The sequence below is a fragment of the Vulpes lagopus genome, chromosome 12 (assembly GCF_018345385.1).
Source record: "Vulpes lagopus strain Blue_001 chromosome 12, ASM1834538v1, whole genome shotgun sequence".
Lineage (NCBI taxonomy): Eukaryota > Metazoa > Chordata > Mammalia > Carnivora > Canidae > Vulpes > Vulpes lagopus.
In genome coordinates, this window is record NC_054835.1 from 57,394,464 (window position 1) to 57,421,782 (window position 27,319).

Consider the following 27,319-nt stretch of genomic DNA (forward strand, 5'->3'; position numbering starts at 1 on the left):
GAGTTCTTTCAAGCCTGACATTCCAGGCCCAGCTGGCCTCTGGCATTTCCCAGAAAAAGTGCCGAGGGAGGGGAAGGAAAACACTTCACCAACCCACCCACCCACTCACCCACCCTGCCTTTTCAGATTCCTTGTTCCCTCTGGGGCTTGGGCTGGGCCAGAGCTCCAACCCCTGCCCTCGGGGGGGGGCCCATTCTTCCACCCACAGAGGGGCGGTGGGAGGGTGGTGGGGGAGTGGGGGAGACTTTAGGAGGGCTCAGAGGGTGTGAAGTGTGTGGGGCTCATCTTGGGGGGAGGGAAGTTTCTTCCTACTGCTCCATGAGGAATCCACATCTGTTCCAAGTTCTGGGTTGGGGGTAGAGAATGGGGCAGTTAACTTCCAGCCAACTGTCTCTCCTGACCCCAAACCAACAAACCCTGCTCTGTCCGGGACTGGGATGGGAATAGTCTCCATTCGCCCTGAAGCAGCTGCTGTGCCCGCGCCCGCACTCAGGAACAGACACCAGGGCAGCGGGCAGTTCTGGGAAGAGGCCGTGGTGAACCATCTATCTAGGCTGCAATGCAAGTGAGGCCTGGCCCAGCGCCCAGAGCTAAAGTGGCAGTGCCCAGGAGAAGGAGAGCCTGGCAAGGGGGATGAGGAGTGAGGCTGGCTCCCCGGAGCTGTTGCCCTGGGCCCCGGATACCCGAGGGCTGCTGGAGGACAACTGGGTGCAAGAGCTTGCCTATGGTAAACCAGATGGTTGGTCCCTGGAGCCAGGCAGCTGGGAGCCCCTGACCCATGGGGTTCTTGGGTCAGGTGTTGCTCACCTTCCTGTGTGTGTGTGTGTGTGTGTGTGTGTGTGTGTGTGTAGCATCTGCACTGATCCCCTCCCCCCACAGCCTACAGTAAGCTTCCTGCAGGTGGTGAGATCTCCATGGGGACCTCCTGAATGCCCCATTCGGGGGTGTGGCACCATTGGGAAGGTCCTTGGCTCCTCTACATTGTGAAGCACACACTGGCATGCACTTTGTCAGGCACTGATTCTTGGGCAAGTTCAAAGGGGAAACATGCACCCTCTCTCTGGCTCCCAAGGTCTGGAACCAGCCACAGTGGCAAGGGGTGTATAAGAAGGTGTGAGAGGCAAAAAAAAAAAAAGAAGAAGAAGAAGAAGGAGTGAGAGGGAGTAGGAGGTGGGGTCTCTATCAGGGACAGAGGTGAGGTCCTAAGCGTGACATGGAGGTGGGTCTCCCATGTCCTGCCTTCCCACTTCTCTGTTCATGCTGCACTCATCTGGCCTCACAGTGTGTAGTTCAGATATGTACTGTCTCCTCCCCAGAATTCCATAAGCCCCCTACATTTGCAAACAAAATGCTAGTGGCAGTCCAGATTTCTGGAGCTGGTGAACCTACCCCGAGTCACTTCTCGCTCTTGCAAGACTTATTTTACAAAACCACACACTCATTCATTCATACATTCATTCCTTTTTTTTTTTTTTTAAATCTACAATAGTCACACACAGAGAGAGAGAGAGGCAGAGACACAGGCAGAGGGAGAAGCAGGCTCCATGCACCGGGAGCCCGACGTGGGATTCGATCCCGGGTCTCCAGGATCGCGCCCTGGGCCAAAGGCAGGCGCCAAACCGCTGTGCCACCCAGGGATCCCATACATTCATTCCTTTAAGAGATAATGATCGAGAACCTACTATGTGTCAGAAATTGAGCAGGGTACCTAGAATGTATCGGTTTGGGTCCTCACGAAGCTCAGATTCTTTCCAGAAGGACAAGATTCTCCCACAATTGATGTCATGATTGATTAATTTTGACTGCACTAAGTACTATAAAGGAAAAGTCTTGGGGGGTGTGTGTGTGTCTCTGTGTGAGCATATTACGGGGAGACTGAATCTATTGGGGGGACGGCTGAGGGGAATCCCTGAGGATGTGACACATGCAGGCTGATGGGAAGCTGAGGTCTGGAGGGGGTCACCTGACCTCCCAAAGTTTCCCAGCTTGTAGGTGCCAGGAGCAAGCAGAGCCTGGGACCAGCACACCACCAGTGTCAGGGTGTCCGCGCTCTGCCGCCGAGCATCTTCTCTGCTCCCTCCTGCCCCTCTCTCCCACCTACTAGAGGCCTTAGCTCCCTGCTTCCAGGCTCCACCTGAAGCAGCTACAAGCTGACAAGGTGAGAACATCACACTCCCTTCAACCCCTGAGAGATAGGTCAGGTACGTTCTCTGATTTTTGGAACTTTGAAACTTAAAATGCATTTTATGAAGAGGCAATACAATCAACAGGTACAAACAGATGAACTGTGATCTACTTGTCTTCCCAGGGCGCCTGGGACCTTTTCAAATAGACCAATAGACACGTGGGAAGTGGTGAAGTATACGCTGAACACGACCTACAGGTGCAATGGTTGGATTGCATGGAATTAAAAAAATAATTTTTTTCAAATCAGAAATTTCACGTTCCTCTACATTTCACGTTCACGTCTGAATTTGGGACTTTCTTTGGAAAACTAGATGACCTGGCATCATTGGGACTACATCCCGGAGGGTCTCCACTGGCCATTTACGTGGGACGAGGCCTCTCCAGCTCAACACAGGGCCACCCCCAGGACTGGCCTCCCCTCCCTGCCAGGAGCCCCAGGCATGGAGGCAGCAACCTCACCTGGCCTCTGTCTGCCCACCTCCTCCCTCTAGGCTAAAGGGCGAAAAGGGTGATTGGCGTCAGGGGATTTACTTTGAGTCTCTTTCCTAAATTCCAAACACTGGAAATAAATCACACCCCGTCCTGGGAGTCCCACCTGCTTGGGCCTGGTCTGATTTGGCCTCAACTCATCAAGCAAGACCTATCCCGAGAGGGCTTTGCATGCAAGGCCCAGGGCACACTTAACCTCTTGTTTCAATTCGCCCTGGGGGTCAGGCAGGGAGAAGCAGGGCGTGGCAATGGCAGGGTGGGCTTCCTCTAGGGAGCCCCCAGCAGCTCTCCCAGGCCGGACCCAGGGAGCCCGGGATTCCCTGGGACAGAACTGGCCATGGGCCTCAGTGTTTCCCGCCTCACAGGACTGCTGCATCAGGAGGAGGCATGCAGCTCCTCGCTGGGGTGGCGCTGGCTGCCTGCCACGCCACAAGAGGCTGAGATTCCCCTGAAACTGAGAGCTACATTTATCCCTCACCAGCGACAGAGAAACAAACCAGCATGCTCTGCCCAGGAGGCATTTCCAGAAATTTGGGCCCTGGCTTCTTGTTGATGGATTGCCAGATTATCCCTGGCCTCTTCGCGGCAGGGAGGCATGGAGCACCATTGAGCAATAGGTGTTTTGTTTTGCAGATGACAAGATTTTCGACACTGAGAAGTTTAAATGATAAATTTGAGAACCTTGACCAGCTCCCCACCCCTACCCCAGAGGTGGCTGTTTTGAGCTTCAGAGTTTGGCAAATTTGTTTTCCACAACCTTCAGCTTCTCTGGGCCTCCCCGCAGCCCCAGCCCCCTCAGGTCCCTGGTGCAAGAAGACGGGCCACTCAGGCCTGGCAGGGCTCCTGCCTGGTACCCGGCTATGGCCATGGGAAAAGGTATCATCTGAATGTCTTTTGTTGGCAAATCATGGCACACAGGCTGACAGACTGTTTGTAAATAAAATTTCATTGGAAATACAGCTGTGCTCATTGGCATTGATCGTGGCTGCTTTTGTACCAGATTGGGTAGTTGTCACCGAGGCCACCTGGCTCCCAAAGTGTCAAGTGTTTACTAGTGGATCCCTTGAAGGAAATGTTTGCCAGCCCCTGCTCTGGGGGAACAGCACCTGCCGTATGCCAGGGAGGGTTGGGGTTAGGTCTTAGTTTGGAAGGAAAGGGCATCGAGAACGAGGAAAGATCAGAGTAACAGCTAAGTCAGGAGAATGTATCTCAGGGAAACGAAGGCAGGAAAAGTGCTGGTGGCCTGAAGGCAGATGGCAGGCTCAGGTAAACCAGCCCCCAAAGGTAGGCCTGGGCGGCCAGGTTAGCAAACTGATCTGTGGCAGCAGGTCAATAAGTTCCCAGGAGGGCAAGTCACTGTTTCTCCTACCACCGTCGGTGGAAAAGCACAGACTCACAGCCAGGAAGCTCCTGAGCTCGCCTCCTCCAGCCACATGGGCCTTCATTAAACTGGAGTGAGCAGAGCCAGCTTCTGCTGGCGGGGCGTCCTGCTTAGGGTGCTCAGAGCACACAGGGCGCTGTGGGCTCCCATTCTGGGGCATGGGGAACAGGGAGTGGGGAGATGGGCAACAAGGGTGAAGGGGAATGGGAGGTCCAGGCTTCCAGCTATGAGAGGTCAGTCCTGGGGGTGGAAGGAATCACGGGGCGCAGAGTGGATGGTATTATAATAGTGTGGTATGGTGCCGGGTGGTAGCTCACTTGTGGGGAGAGGCTGAATCACTGTGTTGTACACCTGACACGAATGGAACATTGTGTGTCAACTGTACTTCAGTAAACACACACACAAAAAACAATAAACCAGTAAATAAGATTAGATCACAGTGGGATCCCTGGGTGGCGCAGCGGTTTAGCGCCTGCCTTTGGCCCAGGGCGCAATCCTGGAGACCCGGGATCGAATCCCACGTCGGGCTCCCGGTGCATGGAGCCTGCTTCTCCCTCTGCCTCTGTCTCTGCCCCGCCCCCCCCTCTCTCTCTGTGACTATCATAAATAAATTAAAAAAAAAAAAGATTAGATCACAGTATGTGATAGGCAGGATAAATGGGGCTGGGACGTGTTTCTAGGGGAAGCATGGTGCTCAGAAGGACGAGAGGAGCTGGGGGATATGCTGTGAGCCAATGGAACAACTAAGCAAAGATCCTCAGGTGGCTGCACGTGTGTGTGTGTGTGTGTGTGTGTGTGTATTTGGGGGAGGGGGGATCGAGAAAAGGCCAGCTGGTAAGGCTGGGTAGTGACCAAGTAGAGGAACGGAGGCAAAGGCAGGCGGGGGCCCCAAGGCTGGCTTCATCCTGTCCTGGTACATAAGCCACTTATTCAGGAACCAAAGTGGGCTCCTCAGAAGGAGAGGGAGGGTCATTGCTGGAGGGAGAAGATGGGCCGGCCTGCCTCCCCCTCCTTGAATTTGCTAACAGCCCCGGGACTGAGAGAGACCCTTGCACACAAAGTAAGCTCAGGGAAGACAGGCCTTCCGTGCGGGCATTGACATGATTTTCGGTTCGGGTGTGAATCACAGACAGTGAGGCCCAGGCCCTTGGCTCAGGATTTCCTGGTGTTTCCTGCCCCGGAGAGCGGCTTTGCTATCAGGGGCAGCAGCCCACCACTCCCTGACGTCAACTCTCCTTCCAATGAATGCGTTTCCTTTTCCTTTTGGGAAGACCTGATATCTGTCATCCGTCCCATCAACTCTGCCATTCTAACCCTGGCACCTCCTGTTCAGGAAGGAGCCAGTGAGATTAACCAGAAGGCAGTGGTTGAGGGCAAGAAGGTGAAGGGGGCCTCAGCGGATGGGCTTTCCAGCCACCAGGGGTCTCAGCCGATGACCTGCTCCAAAGGTCATCAAGGTGTGAGTGGAGGGCCCAGCAGCAGTCCCTAGACCACTGGCCCTCCAAGCAGCTTGGAGCACTCCCACACCTCTCTGGGCCACCTGTGTCACCTGAGAATGTCATCTCCTCTACTTTTTCTCACGAATCAGCCTAGATGAGATCTCCTGGTAGATGGGGGGATGCCTGGGTGGCTCAGTGGTTTAGCACCGCCTGCCTTTGCCCCAGGGAGCGATCCCGGAATCCTGGGATCGAGTCCCATTTGGGGCTTCTTGCATGGAGCCTGCTTCTCCCTCTGCCTGTGTCTCTGTCTCTGTCTCTCTCTCTGTGTGTCTCTCATGAATAAATAAATAAATAAAATATTTTTTAATAAATAAAATCTTTAAAAAAAAGGGAGAGAGATCTCCTGGTAGAAAGTGTTTATGTTGTCATCGTGTAAATGTAACCATTAGGAAGATTGCTCAATTTCTGAAAACCATTATTCAAAAAATTTTGCAACTTCTAAACGTGTGTGTCCTAGGATAAAGCCGTGGTTGCCTCATTCTGGTTGTAGTTTCAAAGCAGCCATGAAGTGTGTGGCTTCAGAAGTGCCTGGGTCATTGCCTGCTGTTTATACGTAATGCAAATACTTACGAGTTTAACTTACCATGCTGTAATATCACTGTGTGTTAGTACAATTTATTTCAGATCGGAAATTTCCAATGGGACGATACTGTGGTTGTTTGTCTCAATTAATACCTCACCCGACAAAGCACAGCCTATGAAAAGAAGCTGTTAGCTCTTTTCAGGATGGGTAGGATGCTCCTGTGGCGGCCATGGAGCATCATGGTGAAGGCATTCAACAACTTGACTCTGCAACCACCCAGTGTCCCAGGCGCTGCGCAAAACTGGAAACATGCAATGCATGGTCTCATTCTAGTTACTGGAAATTAGGAAATTTGATGATTCACCACTTCTAACTCGGGAAGGGTTGAATCAAATTCCACCTTGTGTTTGTAAAGCTATTTAATCGTGAAGGAAAAATTAAAACAATCTGAAATGCCCGTTGCTTGTAAACAATTGGGAATTCTTGGATAGCGCCGAATAACCAACGTTAGCATTTTGGCGTATTTACATTTGGTGTATTCATTTCTTTTCTTTTTATTTATTTATTTATTTATGATAGTCACAGAGAGAGAGAGAGAGGCAGAGACACAGGTGGAGGGAGAAGCAGGCTCCATGCACCGGGAGCCTGATATGGGATTCGATCCCGGGTCTCCAGGATCGCGCCCTGGGCCAAAGGCAGGCGCCAAACCGCTGCGCCACCCAGGGATCCCCTGGTGTATTCATTTCTGTCTTTACACAATACTCCCTCCAATTTCTCATTTTCCCTTTGAGATAAGCTCTATGCTACTCAGTAGGAAATTTGGATTTTACACTTCGTGTCTTTAAACGTCCTTCTGGGAGGTGATTCTTTATGGGTAAGAATGGGTATCTTATGGGGGTCTCCCCCCCCCAAAAAAAGTGATGCACATTATTTATTTCACCAACTCCCCCCCTGTCCATTGCTTCCACATTGCTGATATGGCCAAGGATGCTGTGATGAACACTTTTGCAGGGAGCATGTAACTGACTTCCTGGGGTTACCTGGGTGGGCACGCAACGCGGAATGCCCTGCATCCAGGGTGTCCACACCCTCGAACCCTCACAACCCCCTCCTGGGACAATCAGGTAGGATGTGCCGATCGCCCACCGCTCTCCAGGTTCCCAAGTCCCCGTCCGTGTGGGTCCGCGGAGGAACCCACGTTTCGGATCAGAGCCCTCTCTCTCCCAGCTCTCCGCCTCTCAGGCCCCGTGCACCGCCTTCCTCCCGAAGGCCAGCTGCGGAAGGCGCAGCTCGGGCCCCGTGCACCTGCCCGGGAGCTTGGGCGCCGGGAGGTCCTCCCGGGCCAGCAAGGCGAGGGGCTGGGGGCGTGGCCGAGGCGCTGGGGGCGGGGCAGTGGGCGTGGCCGAGGGCGGGGCGGGGCTCAGCCCGCTGCGCCTGCGCCCCGCGCGCCTCCCGCACACCTGTCCGTGTCCGCGAGCGCCGCTGTCAATAAAGTTCTTGCGCGCCGGAAGCGGAAGCGGAAGCGCCGAGTCTCCATGGCGGCGGCGGCGGCAGCGGGACCGGTGCTCTGGAGGCGGCTGCTGGGCCTGCTGCCCGGCCGCCCCGGCCTGGCCGCGCTCCTGGGGCGCCTGTCCGACCGCCTGGGCAGGAACCGGGACCGCCGGCGCAGGAGGTGAGGGGAGGCCGGGCCGGCCGGGGCGGGGGCGGGAGCGGGGGCGCGGCCCTGCCTCCCCTGCGCGCCGGGAGAGCGCTCACGCGGGGGGTGGGGTGGGGGCGGGGCGGGCGCCCCGGGGCCCCTGGCGGCGGGCGTTGGAGGGTGTTTTGCTCGCGCGGCCCTGGCTGCGGGGTGGATGAGCCCGGCCCGCATCGGGCGCGTGCAGCGCTTCGCACTCCCTGCCCGAGAGGGCTGTGAAGCAACCCCGAGTCCGGGGCTCCCGGGCCGGGCCGGGCCGGGGCGGGGGGTGGGGGCGGGGGTGGGGAGAGGAACCACTCGGAACCCTCTTCACGCTCTTCAAAGGGCCGGCGTACTGGAAAAGCCCTGAAGTGACTTCTGTAAGTGGCGGAGGCGGCTTTGAAGCCGTTTGTCCAGGCAGTGGTCTTTCAAAGTCAACATTTGCCAAGAGCACGCTGACCTAAGAGGCCTGCTGTTATTGCTGATGTTACAGGAAAAGAGGAAAAGGGCAAAAAAAAAAAAAAAAAAAAAAAAAAGATTTCTTGTGTGCAAATGGTTTTCTTATCAGACTCAAGCCTTACACTTGACTCCTGAAAAGATTAAAAAAAAAAAAAACCACACACACACGCACACGCGGATCTTAGATGCGCATCCTTTAGAAGAGGTTGCCTTAGCTTAGGTTTTGATCTGTGCTGGCTTGAGTGAGATGGGACATCGTGGCTTTCGCGCACGGATCTGCTTATGGGAAGGAACGTGCTTCGTCCTGGGTTGTAGTGGATGACGTTCAGCAGAAATCCGAGTCCGGTTCGTTCAGGGTGGCTTGTAGGTTGGCTTTTAGGTGATCGCATCAGTCCGGAGGCCTTCAGAAGCCTGCTGAATGGTCAGGATGGCTTGGAGTCGCACCGACAGCGCAGCCCGGCGGGGGCGGGGCCTGGAGGAGGCGGCCTCTGCGTTTTCTGGAGTTGGTGCTTAGCCAAGACCGGGGCCATTGCAGCGGGTGGTGAAATCAGATGACTTCTACGTCTTGGCATCAGACCTCTGGGAAGTTTGGTTTAAGGTTTCAAGAAATGTTCCCTCCTCCAAGACGAGGCGTTCAAGGCATTTTGTCGTCTCCCTGGTTAAAAACTATATGGAGGACATTTTCCTGTTTAAACCAGACACATGTTTAGACAATACAAAAAAACACTTTATGGTTCATTGTTGGCTACTGTTGGAATGGACTACTAAGGGGCGTTGGGGCAATCTCCACACCTTCTTTTGAAAAAGACATTTGAGTGTCTTTTCGGGGAGCAGGGGGTGGTCTAGACCGACTTCTTTCCCCAAGTCCTTTTTGGAAATGGGTGCAGTCGGTGTGGCACCATGTTTCTTTTTGAAGAAGCCGGGAGAGAGCGCGAGAAAGAGAGAGTTGTACCTCTGGGTCAGCAATTAAATCAGAAACTCACTGAAAGAAACACAGGTTTTGTGTTTTAAAGAAATTAGTGTTTTATAGTCCTTAGAATGTTCTGCTAGGACTGAGGATGAGCGCTTTGACCAGTGTTGTTACAACACCGTAGCTTCTGAGCTTCTTTACTTTTCTTTTCTTTTTCCTCTTGGCCTTACCCCGTTTGCAGGTTTTCCTGACTCTGTGGCCTTGGTGTTTGGGGTTTCTCTGGGCTGTATGGCCACTCATCCTCTAGTGGTTGCTGACTTTCGTTTCTCCCCCATTGGTTGTACCTCGAAACTCCTCATTCCCCGAATGGTGTGGTTTCTTGTAACTCTGATCGTTGATTCATTGATAAGAGTTCTGTGTAGTCATGAGCTTAGACTTTTTCAGATTTTTAGCTTGCCAGTCTGACTCAACTGTTGGAGTGCCTGGTGAACCGTCGTGGCTAACAGGAGTGGAGAGCGGGCTCTTTCATTGCAGTGGTCTCCTTGTTAGTTGTAGTGACAGAGAACGCTACTTAAAGTTACTTCCAGTTAGTGATCTAGAAATACTGTTGTTTTTCTCTTGAGCAGGCATTTCGCTTGTTATTACTGTGGACTGCTAAGCTCATTCATTTATTCAGCATGCATGTAGCAAGCACTTCTGGGCTGTGTGCTAGGTACCGAGGAAGCAAAGATAAAGACCTAGCCTCATCTTCAGGATGCTCAGACCCATAAGCTGACAGTAATAGTAAGGTAAAGTAGAAGGTCATGGCAGCATCTACGAGGCCCAGCAGGAGGTCACGGAAAGCTTCTTGGTAGGGGTGATCTCAGAGCTGTAGTGTTGGAGAATAGGAGCAGGCTGGATAAAGAAGGGGGAGCTGGTGTTCAGGGGAGAGTGATGAGTGGTGTGGGCTGATGATTGTAGCCGCAGAGGTGGCAGTTCTGAGGTGCCACAGGTTTCCAGGAGCTGACTGGGGGTGCTGAGTAGGGATGGGGGAAAAGGGGGGGAGCCAGAGCAAGCTCGTCCTCCGGGCTGAGACCCAGGGAGGCAAGCTCTGAGATTGCCTGTCCAGTTTCCTTTGATGGTGGTGGTCTAGGCCTGAGGTGGTGCGGAGTGGAAGGGATTAGAGTCAGCTCCGGTGTGTGTGTGTGTGTGTGTGTGTGTGTGTGTGTAGGGAGACTTGGTTGACTGTACGGATGGAGGCACGCTTCACCAAAATGGGGAGTAAGAAAGAGGACTGGGTGTGGGGGGTGATGATACGGTGAGTTTGGGCGCCTTAAGTTGTATCCAGGTGTGTCAGAGCAGAGGTGTCCAGTGTCCAGCCGACTGATGGGTCTGGAGCTGGGAACTGGAGGCGGCGGGGAAACAGTGCCTTGCAGTAGTGGGTTGGAGTCCTCAGACTCCAAATGACTCGTTTGGAGTAGATGGGACTGAGGGGGAAACGTGTCAGGAGGGCGCTAGTTCCTAATCTTGAGCTTGCCTGCCATACAAGGAAATATTTTCTTTGTGGCCTCCTTCTCTAAAAAACCCAAACAAATGATTTTCAGCCTGAGCTGTATGTGCAGAAAGGGCTTCATTTTTGAGACTCAACTCCCATTTTCTCTTCGAGGTCTGTGCGTGTGTGTGTGTGTGTGTGTGTGTGTGTGTGTGAGGGTGAGGGTGAGGGTGAGGGTGAGAGGTGGTGAGGAGGTTCCTAACTTCCCTGAGTTCTGAGGGAGACAGATAACCAGAAGACCGTTCTTTCAGTTAGACAAATGACGTAGTGGCAGGTCAGCATGCTCCGGTTTAGCTTGTTAGTAGTTTCCACTCTGAGGGACCACCAGATTTCCAGAAATTACTTTTTTTCTGTGAACTTTGTGATGTTCATTACTCATTAAGAGTTTAGTAGAGCCATCTCTTGGTTTATTTATAGTAGTACAATGGGTGGGAGGGGGATATTTAGAATCAAAGCATAATTTCCCCAAATAATTCAAGTCTGATTTCACAGGGGATTGGAATAAGATTTACAACTGACAGATTTTGAAATTGTAGCTTTACTGAGTTCATATTAGCATGAGCATCCCCTGAACACGTTGCAGCTGGTGACGAATTAGGCTGGGTCAGGCAGTTGGGCGCTCCTAGAGAGATAGCTGCGAGCCCGGGATTAAAGTATTCTGATAGATAATCCACTTGTAAACATGTGATCTGATTCATGTAAACGAGTTCTTTTCAAGACTGCTGGGAAGTCCGGCTGGTCAAAGCCTTTGCATTAGTAGAACATGTGATGGGTTCTCGGCAGGCCCTTTGCTGTGCCTTCCACTCTGCCCCCCCGCCCCGAGGTGCATTGTGGGTTACAGTTAGCTTTCTGGCCCCTGGATGTGATGGACTTCCTTTTGGGCAAGTCAAGAGGACAGTCATCTGGTCAGCATGTAGTCAGATGCTGGCAGCCTGGCCTCCCGTGCTGGACTTCTTGTGGGAGTTCAGCCGGCCGTTGGTCTTTTGTAACCTACGGGAATTCACACTCACTTCCCTTTCTTGGACTCTGGTGTTGCGTTAGTCAGGAAGGGCCGCCTGCTGCTGGGGACGCAGGAAGTATGGTGCCTTCACGTAGTCTGTTGAGTTCTTCTCAGGAAGTGCTATGACTGTTGCTCTTTTCTCCTCAGCTCACTTTCTGACGTTTAAATGTGCATGATTGAGGGGAGGAGGGGGGGGGGTTTCTTCAAAAGTAGTTTCTGAAAATATTGCAATCCACAGAACTTAGTTTCTTTTAAGAATTTCTTTCTTCATCATTTTGTACAGATTTGGATGGGATCCAAGCCACAGAGCTTGTACCACGAATCTTATCGTACAGTTCCAGAAGGGCTCATGGATTCAGAGCATGATGGAGCCCAGAGTGGGGGCCACTTGGCAAATGCCCCGTGTACGGTACGGGATGGAGGGTGGAACTCCTGTACCATCTGCCGAGGATTTGTGCTTCGTGTAGGAAGATGGTCTTCCCGTATCACTGTGTTCTTTGTTCAGAGCCCCAGAGCCCCTCTTTTAAAAAGACCCCAAGAGGTTGGCCAGCTTACTTTTCCCACTGGTGGTGGGTGATGGGTGAGGCTCTGTGCCCTGGGGGGCAGGCCTGTGTCCTCTGAGGCAAAGAGGCCGTGGAGGGGATGCGTGAAGGTAAAGTGTAGACCTGGGTGTAATTCTTTCTTTATTGGCACCTCACCGCTGGCCACGTAGGAACTTGGTTGGACCTCCAGGCACATCGTTGCACATCCAGACAAAGAAAAAACGCAAGGTGTGCCAGTATTTTTCCATGGAGCACATGCAGCTTCAAGATGTTTGGTGAAATGGAAAACTCCAGTCTCCCTGCAAAAAGGAGAAATGCCTTCTCTTTTCCCTGAGGCTCCCTGTGGCAATAGCTGTTTGGTTGTGTCTCAGCGGCTCTTCTGCTCTGTTTCCGAATGGCTGGTTATTCTGAACTAAATCCCACTGCCTTCTCATGCCTGGCGGGAGGTCTGGGGTGCCTGTCCCACCTCAGACTGTCCTGGGGACAGGCAGGCTTCCGCTGTCTTTACTTAGTGCCCCCCCACCCCAACATCCAGGGGCCCAACGGACAAGAGCATCCTTAGTCAAGGCAGTTCAGATGTGGATTTCTCTTGTAGAGATGGTCGGAGACATGTCCCACCCCTCCGTACCCTCCTCCCTTCTTGTTCCCTGTGCCCTCCTAGAGCCGCCCTGAAGCCTTACCCTTACTCTGCCCACACAGGTTTCTCCATGGGTGGAGAAAGGGCCCGAGGTCAGGGGTCTTCACTTAGACCCTGCCTGCTCCCCAGATTCCACGAGAAGCCTTAAATCCCATGGCTGAACCTGTCCCCACAGTCAGGTGTCCCGTGGGTGGCTGGAGCCTGCCCTTCATGGAGCCTGCTGGTTCGTTTCCCCATTAGGGCTATTGGCCAGAGATCTGTTTGCTTTGTTTGCTGTTGCTGCCTCTTCCGCCCGCTCGCTGGAGCGTCCCTAGGGGCTTGCCCTGGCCCCTGTTCTCCAACCATGATATTTGTGAGTCGGCCGACGCTATTATCTGGTCCCCTACCCCCACCACTTCCTCTTTTTTGTAACTAGAAATGGGAGCTAGATGGTCTTAGAAAGATGATTCAGGGGAGTCCAGGTCTAGGTGTGGAAACCGGTGTGTGTGCTGGTTGAGTTCTCTGAATGGTGTGTGTGATCTGGCTCTGCTTTTTTGGTAAAGTAACCACAGCTCCTCAGATCTCTCGGGGCTTCAGTTCCTGACCTGGGATATGTGGTTTCTTAGTAAGCCAAGAAGGGGTGAGGGGACTTGCCTGTGCAGGTGGTCGCCCCCAGAGACTGGGGTTATTGTGCGCTGGGGGTGCTGCTAGCACCAGGAGCAACCTTTTCTGGGAAGATTCCCAGGAGTTAGGCTGTGGAAAGCGGGAACTAACCCCCCGTGGGCTTTTGGCTGAGGCGAAAGAAAAGAATGAGAAAGAATGAGCCCCTAAGCAGACTTGGGCTTGGCTACTTCTGTCCTGGCTGAAGCACTTCAGTTAGATTTTGAGTGTCACCTGTCCAGATATGGTTTTCCCAACGTCCGTGCTGTCACCGGGGGGGGCCTTCATAAAATGCTTTGCTCCTCAGAGTGCCTTCCTCTTTGGGTGCATAAAATTGCCAGTCCAGGGTTGGGTCTCCCCCTGCACGACTCCTGCTCCGATTTGGCTTTCAGCTCCTCCTCTCTAGCAAAAATAAACCTGTCAGTACACAGATTAAACAGGAAGCCAACATAAAAAAGCCCTCAACAAATCTTGGATGGAGGCCTTGATGGAACATTCCCAGGGAGAGCTGCCTGGCAGGGACGAGTCCTGCCCAAGGCAGCCCGGGGCCCGGAGCCTGGCCCGCCTGAGCCTGCCCGGTGCCTCCCCGGGGCAGGACGGGGCTGACGGTGGACCGAGTTTGTGTGGGCGCGCGTGTCCATCCGTCCGTGTCCCCGTGTGTCTGTCCTCTGGCCTGGCTGTGGAGACCCTCCCGGGCTTTCCCGCTCATGGTGTTTGCCAGTGCCCACGTCTTCCATCTGCTCAGCCCTCCCTTGCCTGGAGCGGGCTCCCCTGCACACCCCTCTCAACACCACCAGCTCCCCTGGCCGGACACTCGAAGGACACGTCCTGCACATGTCCACCTTTAATTAATGGTGGCATTTTCTCTTATGTTGTTCTTAGATGACTTCAGGTGTGTAAGCCCGCGAGGCTGCCAGGTTTGGGGGGGCTGGGGCTGGACTGCTCTTCCCTTGTGCCCCCGCAGGACAGGACAGTGCTCACCCGATGCCTGGGGGCGCGGCCCGAGTCCACATGTGCCCTCCCTGGGTTGCTGTGTGCCGAGGACAAGTCTCTGCAGCCTTCTTCTGGGGAGCCGCTTGGAGGCTGCTGGCCCCTGGGCGGGATGTGTGGACTGACGGCGTGGCCCCGGGTAGGGGGGGTGTGCGGGCGCCCTGGTTCTTTTCCATACAGGCTGAGAGAGGATGAGTGCCGCGAGCCTTGGAGATCCGTTGGTGTGGTGGTGCTGTGGGGTTTTCCACCTCAAATAGACTATGTTTAATTAATGAATATTAGACTTTAGGCCCCCTCTGGGGCTTCAAATTGATAGAGTGTTGTGCAGACTTTCCCATTGTGTCGTGGTTTTCCACTGGCCTGAAGGATCCTTCCCTCTCCTCCTGGAAGTGAGCTTTGAGCACAGCAGGAGTGAGGCCCATGGTTTGGGGGAAATGGGGCAGCACTCCCTCGTTTACATGTCTAGGCCTTTCATTTGCAAGCTGCTGCTCATCACCTGGAAGCCAGAGAACGTCAGCAGGCTGGGGTCACCCCCTCTCTGAGCCAGCTCCCTCTGCATTGTGGGGCCCCAGGCCACTCCCTGACTTCCCAGGATCCAGAGAGCCGTTACCTTCCACTCGTTGACTTAAGTTTTCTTGGCTTAAGTTTTCTTGGCGTGAGTTGGCTGGGACCCACCAGTGGGCTTTCTGGGAAGCACAGCTGTGGGCCATCTGGCATCTGCGTAGGGACGTTTGCGGGCCCTGGGAAGATTCACGCTTTATCATGAGGCAAGTGAATGAGGTCATCTTCCTGGAATCTGTGGCCCTTCAGGCCGTGGGGTGTTCAAGCGCCCTTTCCCCAGAGCCCCTCTTGGAGCTGCAGTAGAAGGGTATGCGGCGCAGCAGATTGGCGGGCTGCTGGAATTGAGATTAGGGTCGGGCTCTTGTGGGGCTCTGGGTGTGTTGCCCCTCCTCGTCCCCACGGGGGTGCCAGCGGCGGGGAGCAGACCTGTGGTTCCACCAGCAGGACCTCGGTGGCTGCTGTCTCTGCCAGCCTGGGGGTGCAGCTGTGTGTGAGACGAGCCCCGAGGACGAGGTGTCCAGGGCCGTGGGGGGAATTCTTGCCACTGCAGAGGTGCCCTCCACCCCCACCCCAGGCTCCTCCTGTTCCAGCTCTTCTCTCCACATCGATTATTCAAGAGAAAACTTCGTTTTTCTGGGTCCTTCCCTGAATAAAAGCCTTGCTGATCTCTGTAGCCCTGCAGCTGGCAGCTGGGGTCCAGTGGTCGCGCTTATCCCAGACTTGCCTGGCTGCAGGTGGCCGTCCACGGCTCTCTGCAGGCCACTTTGGTTGGCACCTCGGGGTTAACCACGCAGTGGCTCTGCGAGTTTACTTGTGGCTGCTCTAAATGTGGAGCTGTTTGGAACCAACTATATGTTTGGGTTTTATCTGTAGGTACCGGCACTGCTCAAGTTGCTCACCTAGTAGAGGCTGAAGGATGAGGCCTTTTGCAGAGTTTGACTTGGGCTCACTTAAAATAGCCCAGCAAATCTGAAACCATTCCCCTCTGTCCCCCAGTAATTGAGAGAGGCCCTGAGGAAATGTTTGAGAAGTATGACCCTCTGTCTCTTTAACCAGGTCGCCATGGCTGTTGTTGGCTCCTCTGCTGTCCCCGGCTGTCCCCCAGGTCACCTCCCCTCCTTGCTGCCTGTGTCCAGAGGGCGTGCACAGGTTCCAGTGGATCCGGAACCTGGTCCCAGAGTTCGGGGTCTCCAGTTCCCACGTCAGGGTGCTTGCTTCCCCGGCAGAGTTTTTTGAGCTTATGAAGGTAAGTTGTGTCCACAGGTGAGAGGGATAGACATTTGAGTTACAGGCTTGGGGACATGAGGTTGGGTGAGTGCTGAGCAGAAGTGCCTTCTGTTCTGGAAGTTTCTGATGGCTGCTCGGCTCATTGGTGTGGGTTCTTCTCCCTATTAGGTTTTCAGCCTTACAAATGCTTGAGTTGTGCCGTCATCTGAGGCTCCCCTGCGTGGCTAATGTCTCAGGTAGAGTAGCTCAGTGTGTGGGCAGTGAGGGGCAGGTCCCAGATTTTGATTCTTACCCCAGGTTCATTCCCTCGGTTCTATCAGAAGGGAGGCTGGTGAGGGCGTGTGGGCGTCCTTGCTAACGATATCTGGGAAGAAAGGAACCTATTCTAGTCACGGCATGATAGGCCCCTCCTGCCCCTGCAAACATCACCAGAACACAGTGCTGTCATCTTGGTAGACTGGACGTACGGGGAATGAAGACCCAGCTGACCCCCGGAAGAGATTTGATATGTAGGAAGTGGCTGGAATTCTCTTGTTCGGTAAAGCGGCTTTACAGATCACTGGAAAATTTGGACACCTGGTTTTAGGACTTATGATCCCTGTTCTTTCCCGTGACTGTCTAAGGTTTGTGCCTTCTCTGTCCTGGTGGAGATGCTAACCTTTGCATTTGGGGGTGCTGAGCTTTGAGTACTCAGGTGTTCGTGTCTCATCTAGTTATTCGAGTTAAAACTGCTAATTGGAAAAAAACAAACAAACAAACTGCTAATTGGGATATTGTGAAGCTGATCAGTTTTTATTAACGTGAACTCTCTGGGTTAGTGGTGATATTAGAATTAAAATATGATGAGGTCAGGCAGGTGGAATGGTGGTAGATAATAGGAAGTAAATGTAGAAATTAATTTTTCTATAGAATGAACTGTGCTTGATTTGAATAATAGCACATTCTCCTTTTGCCCTGTTGTTCTGTGGATCCACACTTAGCTTGATTTCTAACGAGCTCCTTCCAGAACGCAATTGGCTTGTGTGCGTGTGTGTCTGTGTATGTCTGTCCCCTGACTTCCCTGTGCTGCTCGTAGTCCTGTGTGTCCTTTTTGTGGAGAACTGATGTTAAGGTGGTTTGCTCTTTGCTCCTACTTGGTTATCTGTTTGGCTTGAAGAAACAGGTTTTGCAGAGGCAGTTCTTCGTGTTCTAGTCAGGCCTGGGTGAATGACTGGCTGAGTCTCTGCGTGGCCGTCCCCTGGCTGTGCACCTGCCCGGGTGGAGCCCTGGACGACAGGAAGGGCCCTGGGGCTTGGCCCAGCAGGCTGGGAGGAAGCCCTTTTCTCACGCCCTTTGAATGAGTCTCTGATGCAGGGATTGTGCCGAATGGGATGTGTCTCTTCCCTGGGCCCACGAAGCGGCCTCGTTCCCTGAGAGGGGAGCGCAGCCTGCCACCTGCCCAGCCTGCGAGCCCTCGTTCTAGCACCTGAGCCGAGGTGCCTGTTCCTGAGTCATCGATTGCTCTGTGTAATCGTGTTCCCTGCAGGCATTCTCTTCCCAAATAACAAGACAGAGGAGAAGGCGAACTTGGGAAATTGTCTTGTGCTTTCTGTGTGTGCAGGCCCTGTGCCCGTGTTTCTGGGCAGGCCCCGCAGGCTGTGGGTGCTGCGTCCCTGTCTGGTGGGAAAGCAGGTGTGTGTGTGTGCGCCCTGTTTCCTGCTTCCTGCCTCCCACGAGGCCTGGTCCTTCTGCGTCTCCTTCCAGAGCAAGACCTTTGAAAAAGCCGCCCATCTTTCTGCCCCTGGCAGCCCCTCTGGGCAGGGTGCTTCGAGCTCTGGAGGGGGGGTCATTGTTCCCCACTGGAGCAGGTCTGCACACAGCACTCGGCCTCTTGACACTGTGGTCTTTGAGCACTGATCTGTTCTGTCTTGGTGCCTGGGGCCTGGTCTGTGCTTCAGTGCTTGCTCATTGTGAGACCCAGCCACGCAGGTGGCAGGTGCAGATGGGAGTGCCGTGATGTGCCGTTTGGCACCCCCACTCCCCTCCCCTGCCCCTCAGGGACCGCTCTTGGTGGCTTGTGCCCTGCTTGTGCCCTACATGCCCCCGGGGCAGTGAACGGGCCATGGTCTGCACTCTGGGTGACTCCTGCTTTCATCTCAGTACATTGTGGACATGATGTCAGGTCGCTGTCACAGACCTCCTTCATTCTTTTGATGGCTGCATCATGTCTCGTGCAGTTAGGTCTTGTCTTTAAGGGGGAGGATTTTATTATTTGTTTATTTAGCTTTTAAAAAGATTTTTTAATTTATTCGTGAGAGACACAGAGAGAGGCAGAGACATAGGCAGAGGGAGAAGCAGCCTTCCTCCCCATGGGGAGCCCGATACAGGACTCGATCCCAGGACCCTGGGATCACGACTTGAGCCGAAGGCAGACAGCCGCTGAACTACCCAGGTACCCCAGGGGGAGGATTTTATCAGGATTGTGGGTCATTATTTGGGAGGGCACCATTAGCGTTTGGGCTCAATTCTTATACCATTTGGAGAAGGTGTAGGATAGTTCAGTCCGAGGCGTTACTTGTTTGATTTTCTCAGTAGCTGTGGAAGCAATGACTGACTTGTTTTCCTCTTTCAGGGCCAGATCAAAGTGGCCAAGAGACGGGTGGTGATGGCATCTCTCTACCTGGGGACAGGTCCTTTGGAACAGGAACTGGTAAGGTTTGAGGTGGGATGGTCCCCAAGGCAGCAGTGAATCACCCTGAACCCCCTGACTGCGTGGTGCTGTGGAGTTGAGGTTGAGCTGCCTTTTCTTGGCCTTCGCCTCACAGCCAGCTGCTGGTTGTTGTTGGCCATGTCAGGAGGGCCAGTGAAGGGTTCGGGGAGGGCTAATCCTCACTTGCATGTCTTCCCCACCCTGCACAGGGGTTCCTAGGCTGCTCTGTCTGCTGGTCCAGGGCTCAGCAAACTACAATCCGTTGCCTGTTTTTGTATGGCCTGTGGGTTAAGAATAGTTTTTGCATTTTCAAATGACTAGAAAAAAAATCAAAAGGAGGAGAATATTTGTGATGCAGGAAAAGCACGTGAAATTCAGATATCTTGTCCATAAGTAAAACTTTATTGGAACACAGCTGTGCTCACTCACACACATATTGTCTGTCGCTGCTGTTTTGCTACAATGGCAGAACTGAGTAGTTGTGACAGACTGTCTGGCCCACAAGGCGCAGAATATTTACTGTCTGGCCCTTTGCAGAAAAGATTTTCCAACCTTGTGCTAGGCAAACGAACCGAAGCACAGGTCGGGCTGGGGTCAGGTGCCAGGTCTGTGGCCCTTCTTGTTCCACCTGCACTTGTTGTCACGCTACACTTATCACCTGCAGTGAGATTGGAGGGGGGAGGGTGGGAAGTGCCAAAAACCGCCGTTTTTGCACAGGACATGCTTCTTGCAGCGTGAGTCCAGCACACATTGTGGTGCGGGGGCATAGTCTATGGGCTGACTTAACGTGAGTGTGGGCGAGACCGTGCTGTTGTCTGCATCTTGGTATGGCTTTCTGCTCTGAGGCTGTGAAATGAGTCTGGCACCCACAGTGTTTTCTCTGGGTTCATCCTTGCCTGGAAACCCACAGGTTGGAGCTGGGAAATACCAGGGATTGGGTGTAGAGAATGGGGGGTGGAGTGGGTCAGCAGAAGCACTTCTGTCCTTTCCTCTCCCTCCCTGAGAGGGAGGTCTTCCTCTGTCTTCAGGACATGCTTTTAGCTACAAGCTCGGGAAGCCTGTTTGTTCTTCTGAGAGAACAATGTCCTGTCCAATCCATGGAGAGTGGCCAGTGGGCAGGTTGTGTCTTGGATTCATTGGTTCAGCAAATATTTACTGAGTGCTGTCCGTGTGTAGGCACTGTTTGCTGTGTGTCTGTGGGGATTTTCTGTTGAAACGTGTGAGAGCTGGTGTCTTAGAGTTTTTCCAAAGGTGGCAAGCTCCGGACTGCTACGGCAGCATATCTCTGACCCACAGACCCTCTGTTCTGAGAGGCCTGGCTGGACAAGGGTGCCAGCGGTACCTTCTGGTTCCTTTTACTGGTCTCAGATGAAGGAGTCTCCTGGTGTTGACTCTCGAGCACTCATGGTGCGGATGTGTGTTCCAAGAGGATGTGGGGGGGCCGGGTGTGCATTACCTGTTACCTGGCAAGTTGATCCTTTTTTGTTGTTGTTAAAGTAGGCTCCACACCCAGTGTGGCACTCCATGTGGGGCTTTTTTTTTTTTTTTTAAAGATCTTCTTTATTTATTCATGAGAGAGACACAGAGAGAGAGAGAGGCACAGACACAGGCAGAGGGAGAAGCAGGCTCCACGCAGGGAGCCCGATGTGGGACTCGATCCTGGGTTTCCAGGATCACACCCTGGGCCGAAGGCAGGCGCCAAACCGCTGAGCCACCCTGGCTGCCCTCGATGTGGGGCTTCAATTCACAACCCTGAGATCAAGACCTGAGGCGACAACCAAGAGTCGGACTGAGCCACCCAGGTGCCCCTCGATCCTTTTTTTAATACGTAATCATCTTTTTGGATCTTATACTTCTGTTCTTTGGGATTCTTTCCTTGATAGGTAGATTGTCTGGAAAGCACTCTGGAAAAGTCACTCCAAGCCAAGTTCCCTTCAGACCTCAAGGTGTCCATCCTCTTGGACTTCACACGGGGCTCAAGAGGTGGGTCTGGTGCACCCTCTGCCCTGACATTTCCCCTTTCAGAGCCCTGTTTCAGGAGTGACACTCTTGCCACCCCCCGCCCCCGCCCCAGGCAGAGGCAAGGCTGTTTGAAGACGGCCCAGACAGCCTGGTTGTCCTGGTTGTCCGGCAGCATTCCTTCTGTAGCTGGAAGTGACTGGAAGCCCAAAGAAAAACAGCTTAGGCTAAAGAGGCTGTTTTCAACTCCTATGACTGACCTGCTTTGGGCTGGTCAAGATTTGGGGGTTTGGCCAGTCACCAGGACCCATCTGCTGGCCCTCCTTCCTTTGGGCTGGCTTTATTTTCAGGCTCCACATGGTGGCCTTGGCAGCCCCGGGCCTGGCTACCCATGACATTGTGTCCATCGGAAGAGAGCCTGCTTCCTGAGGGTTCAGACTGGAGCTCCCAGAGTGGCCTGCTGTGGGCCATGCACCAGGGGCTATGCGTGTGCTGACCAGCCCAGCCCAAGCCTGGGTGCCTTCTCATGGAGCGGGGCAAGGGTTCTGTGTGGGTAGAGCCATCATTACCCAGGGTAGGAATGCCAAGGGCAGAGGAGGGTGGAACCCCTAGGAGGAGATGGGGGTATAGTTCCCAACAGGAGAATGATTGGGTGCCGGCTACCAGAATAGCAGATGTCTGCGGCTCCACCCACTCCAGTCTTGTTCTGAGATGTGGCGGTGTCCAGAGCAGAATTTGGTCTGAGGTCCTCCGGCCTGTGATGGTGCCAGACAGAATAGTGGCATGCCCAGCCCATGGAGAGTGGCCAGTGGGCAGGTTGTGTCTTGGATTCATTGGTTTAGCAAATATTTACTGAGTGCTGTCCGTGTGTAGGCATTCTGGCCATTTCATGGGCGGCACAGGCAAACGTGGGCCCTGGTAGGCAGTTCCTCCCCCGCGGGCCGGGTATCTTTCCTGGTGTGAATAGCCTGTCCTTTCTCTTCTGCTCGCCCACGTATTTAGGTAGGAAGAACTCCCGCACAATGCTGCTCCCGCTGTTACAGAGGTTTCCAGAACAGGTCCGCGTCTCTCTCTTCCACACTCCTAACCTCCGTGGTCTCCTCCGGCTCCTGATCCCTGAGCGCTTCAACGAGACCATTGGCCTGCAGCACATTAAAGTGTACCTCTTTGACAACAATATCATCTTGAGTGGGTGAGTCGGCTGCCTTCCATCAAGGACCTCCCCTCAATATCGGCCAGGGCAGAAGTTAGCAGGACACAGAGAAGGGGAAATCGGTCACCTCAGGCCTCAGGAACGTGGGCATATGTTTGTAGTCTGGTGGTCACACTACTGCCTCAGTGTCTTCCACGACACCCCCCTCTGCTGTGGGTGCTGGCAGCCCATCGAGGGTGGTCAGAAGGGGGCCCTGGCTTCCTGAGCACTTCCTGGGTGCTCGCCAGTCCTCTGTGCCCACGTGTGCTGCTGCTGTGTTTAATCCTCGCAGAGACCCGTTTGGTGTTTTCCCTACTTCATACACGAGAGACTAGAGAGGATGAGTGACTTCATTGGGCAGAGCCAGGAACACAGAAGAAATGAACCGCAGAGCCAGGATGGCCGCCTGGGTCCTTTTGATTCTGAAACCTGGGCACTGGGTCTCAGCCCTTGTTGGGGGGGTAGTTGGCTTTGTGAGGGTCCCTCTTCTCTCAGCTGTCACCTCAGCATCGAGACTCCGTGGCTTCCTCACTGTTGTCCCCTCATGCCACTCTTGTGCAAGTGGCCATGCTCAGGGGCGGCTGCCCTGTGGGGTCCTACGTGTTCGTTACTGCCCTGCTCCCACTGGCTCCCCTGCAGCCACTGTTGCCTGCTCTCCCGCCTGAGTCCTCACCCACCTCTTCCCCCCCCCACCCCCGCAGTGCGAACCTGAGCGACTCCTACTTCACCAACCGCCAGGACCGCTACGTGTTCTTGCAGGACTGTCCCGAGATTGCAGACTTCTTCACGGAGCTGGTGGACGCAGTGGGGGATGTATCCCTGCAGTTGCAGGGGGATGACACAGTGCAGGTGGTGGAGGGGATGGTGCATCCTTACAAAGGTAGGGTCCTGAGCCCTGCTGCCCTCCCTAGCCTGGGGGGGGTGGAGGTGAGGGCTGAGGAGAGTGCCCCTCTAGGAGCCCAGCCTCTGTCTGAGGCCAGACAGAGGTGACTCACTGGCCACCAGGCATGCTCTGTGGGTCCGGGGAAGGTGGGAGTGTGGGCTTTGGCCTGTGCCTGGGGGAGGGAGCCAGGGGCCTGCCCTGCACTTACAGGAAGCAGCCTGCTAACTGGCCTCCCCGGGCCAGTTCCCCAGTGGGGAGCCCCGGGGCTCTGTGGCTCTCAGCTCCACTGAGGTCTGTGGCCTCCTGCCTGGAAAGTGAAATGGGAGAGCCCTCAGCTCTGCTCCCTGGAAACAGGCAGACCCTGGCAGCTAGTGTTCCTGGGGGCATTTGCATTCCTCTGATTCCTGTGGCTTCCTGGTGGCCTTTGGGAAGGCCCACTGCTGAATTTGCAACAGTGTCAGCAATGTGGGGAGGGGTAAAGCCTGACCTTATAAGGAGAAGAGCCCCTCTCCTGGGTGCAGGGAGCGCGGGCCCTGGAACCAGTCTGTGATCTGGGTGTCTGCTTTGCCTGCTGCCAGCCTGGATGCTCAGTTGTTATTATGATATTTTGAATTTTTATCAATAAAAAAATTCGTGGAAATTTGTTTTCTCTTGTATGAGTACCTACGTATAATTCTCAGTTTTACCCTTTGGCTCACAAAGCCCGAAATACTTAACATCTGGCCCATACCAGAAACACTGGCCGACCCCTGTCTAACTTTATAGGCCAGGCATGAATGTGTGGAGAAGAGGGCCCCACTTTCTGGGAACGTTATGAGTCAATTTGCTTGGGGGGCAGGTGAGGGCGCCTGGGCCCGCATAGATATGCTCGGGAGCAGGGCGACTTGAAGGAGCGAATGGAGGGATGCAGGGGACACTCAAGACCCTCGGAAGGATAGCCTGAGACATGGTGTGGCTGGAGGCTGCTTCCTCCCCTGTGGGTGCTGCTGTCAGGGAGGGAGGGCTCTCCTTGTCCCGGAGCCCATCCCCAGAGACACTCAGGTGTGGCCCTGTCCCCGGCCATGAGCTTGTCCTGCCCTGTTCCTCTCTGACTCTGGCTCAGCCTTTCCCAAGGCTTGCTATTTCCTCCTCCAGAGGGCCAGCTCTGGGCAGTTGCGGACGTTCTTGGTCTCTCATCATTGTCACCCTGCAAATGCTGCTCTTTACCTCCTCCCAGTTTGCACTGCATTTGGGTTTTATCCTCCCTTCTCGGTTGGATGCTGGCTTGTTAGTGTTCAGTGACAGCATTTATGCTCAGTTCTCATCCGTCCAGTGTGTCGAGACAGCCACCCGCCCTAGCTTGCCTGTCCATGCACCCCACCTTGGGGACCCTGCTCCCACGATCCCACTGTGTGGCGCTTGCTCAGCCCATAGTTGTGCCCATGCTCGCATTCACACTCACTCACATGTTCCTTTGTTGTTAGCCTGTCTCACTGAAGTGCAGTGTGCATGCTGAACACCAGCCTCAGGTGTGCAGTCCACATGTGTGTGCAAGATGGGCCGGCTCCTGGAAGCCCCCTCCGGTCCCCTCTCAGGTGCTGTGCCCCAAGGTCCCGCTCCCTTGATTTCTGTCACCCTCAAGTAGTCTGGTCTGTTTTTTGAATTTTTTTTTTAAAGATTTTACTTTTTCATGAGAGACACAGGGAGAGAGAAAGAGAGAGAGAGAGAAAGGGGCAGAGACGCAGGCAGAGAGAAGCAGGTTCCATGCAGGGATCCTGACTTGGGACTCGATCCCTGGTCTCTAGGATCAGGCCCTGGGCTGAAGGCGGCGCTAAACCACTGAGCCACCCGGGCTGCCCAGTGTTTTTTTAACTTTTTATAGGGGCACCCGGCTGGCTCTGTTGGTAGAGCATGCGACTCTTGATCTCAAGGTCGTGAGTTCGAGCTCCATGTTGGGTGTGGAGATGACTTAACAAAATTGTTAAAAAAAAAAAAAAAAGAATTTTTTGTAAGTGGAACTGGTAGGGGCCTTTTCACGTTCCTTGGCAGCAGGTTCTTTATGACCTTTCCTTGGACGATGAACCTGAGGAGGAGCCTCTCTTGGGGCCGGGGGTCTGTGCTCAATCGAAGCCTGTGGGTAGATGGTCAGGTGGGGCATCTGCACTGGCCTGTTTTGTGCCGTGTCCCTGTGCCAGGCAGGAGCCCAGAGCCCCCACTTTGCTCCTTCACCTTTTCCTCCTGTGTGTCCCTGCAGGTGACCGGGCCGCGTACTGCAGGGCAGCCAACAAGAGGGTTATGGATGTGATAAACTCAGCTCGGGCCCGCCAGCAAGTGTTGCACGCCCAGACCTTCCATGGCGACTCCCTTTTGACTCAGGAGGACGCAGCAGCTGCTGGGGACCGGAGGCCAGCCCCCGATACCTGGATTTACCCGTTGATCCAGATGAAGCCCTTTGAGATCCAGATTGACGAGATTGTCACTGAGACCCTGCTGACAGAGGCTGAGCGGGGCGCCAAGGTCTACCTCACCACTGGCTACTTCAATCTGACCCAGGCCTACATGGACCTGGTCTTGGGCACGCGGGCTGAGTACCAGATCCTGCTGGCCTCCCCGGAGGTGAACGGCTTCTTCGGGGCCAAGGGGGTGGCGGGGGCCATCCCAGCTGCCTATGTGCACATTGAGCGGCAGTTCTACAGGGAGGTGTGCAGCCTGGGCCAGCAGGAGCGGGTCCAGCTGCAGGAGTACTGGCGGAGGGGCTGGACATTCCATGCCAAAGGTACGCGGTGGCCGGCTGGGGCTCAGGGTGTGGGGGCAGCCTGGGGGGTCATCCCTAATCCCGCCTCACCTGTCTGTGCTGGGCCCTCCTCCCATCTTGTCCTCCTGGCAGCCTTGCACACATGCCACAGCCTCCCAATCGGGAGCATTTGAGTTCTGCAGAGTTTTCTCTCTTCCGCTCGCAGAACTTCATGCCGATGACCTGGGTGGCTGTTTCAGGAAGCACGTGGAACTTCTGCGGGTGGGAAGAGGTGCGTGCGGTCACCTTCCCTGGTCATCAGTTTCTCCCACATTGGCTGTGACCTTCTCAGGGACAGAGGGTATGTCCCTGTCCCTGAGAATTTTTATTTGGTATTAAATGGTTTTTCAGTCTTTCCATCCCCACTGTGGTTCTTTCTGCTTGATGTGAATTCCCCACTTATTCCCCATAGCTGAGGAAGTTGAGGCCGTGTCCTTTCCATTCTGAGCGACACAGCACTGCCCATACGTGGGTCATGATCTGAACTGTTTGTGGATTATGATCCTCCGCAGGCAATGGTGTGCATTCCTGGGGCAGCCCACACGTGCCATAATCCCAGGTCCGTGGTCTTAGGGATAATCGGGTTTCAAACCTTGTGCTCAGCAGAGGGATTATCCCTGCTGCTGCTTGATGTGTTAAGGGCACCTGCCTCTGGGGTGGAGTTACTCCTTCCGATGCTTCAGGGGCCACACGACCAGGTACTTAGTCCTGTGTCTGAAGAAGAGTGACCAACGCAGAGAGCCCCTGGCCATAAGTGACGTGTGTGGTTTTTCTGGGTTTCTCTTTGGTGGTCAGAGGTCTGTTTGACTCCCGTGCTGGTCCTGGAGTCTTGCGGAAGGGCTGATGGAGGAGGGGATGGGGTTACTCTGGTCTCTGGTCTTTGCCTGGGAGTCCAGGCTGTAGACAGCCATGGCCACTTAGCTGCGTTGTGTAGATTTGAGGTCATTTTGGAATCATTGGGTGGGTGGAACTCTCTTTTTTCTTACATCAGTGATTTTCACCTGGGGATATGTTAAAAGAAATACTAAAGCCTAGACTGCCTTATGTTTCTTGAATCCAGCTCTCTGGGGATTAATCCAATGTGGTGTACGTATATAGGTTTTTTAAGATTTTGTGTATTTGAGACACAGAGCACAAGCAGTGGGAGCGGCAGGCAGAGGAAGAGGGATAAGCAGACTCCCTGCTGAGCAGGGAGCCAAAGCAATGCGGTGGTGTAGGGGGGGGCCCCCTCAATCCCAGGACCCCGGGATCATAACCTGAGCTGAAGGAAGACACTTGACCACCTGAGCCACCTAGGTCCCCGCAACGTGTGTGTGTGTGTGTGTGTGTGTGTGTGTTTAAACTCTCCAGGAGTTTCTGATGCCTTAAGAATCACTCTCACGTCTCGGGAAGGATGGCCCTTCTGGTCTCTAGGGTGGTGGTTCCCGCTTCCTGCTAGGAGGCTCACATGCCTGTTCCTGCTAGGGCAGGTGGCATTGTGTTGTAGGGCTGAGCCAGGTAGGTGGTCAGATGCCTCAGGCAGGTAGGGCTAGCCAGCAAGGAGGTGTGGAAAATATTTCAGGATTGGTTTTGTTCC

At 54.1% G+C, this 27,319-nt stretch overlaps 1 protein-coding gene across 1 annotated transcript in view; it reads left to right on the forward strand.

Annotated features, from left to right (window-relative positions):
* The first annotated feature begins 633 nt into the window (after nucleotides 1-633).
* Nucleotides 634-27,319, forward strand: part of PGS1 (phosphatidylglycerophosphate synthase 1) — a 43,368-nt gene continuing 16,682 nt past the window's right edge. Inside the window, exons 1-8 of the mRNA XM_041726859.1 lie at nucleotides 634-727; nucleotides 7,322-7,751; nucleotides 16,077-16,266; nucleotides 18,859-18,936; nucleotides 20,820-20,919; nucleotides 21,898-22,087; nucleotides 22,789-22,967; nucleotides 25,204-25,725. Of these exons, the coding sequence (XP_041582793.1) occupies nucleotides 634-727; nucleotides 7,322-7,751; nucleotides 16,077-16,266; nucleotides 18,859-18,936; nucleotides 20,820-20,919; nucleotides 21,898-22,087; nucleotides 22,789-22,967; nucleotides 25,204-25,725 (1,783 nt within the window). The remainder of the gene's footprint in view (nucleotides 728-7,321; nucleotides 7,752-16,076; nucleotides 16,267-18,858; nucleotides 18,937-20,819; nucleotides 20,920-21,897; nucleotides 22,088-22,788; nucleotides 22,968-25,203; nucleotides 25,726-27,319) is intronic.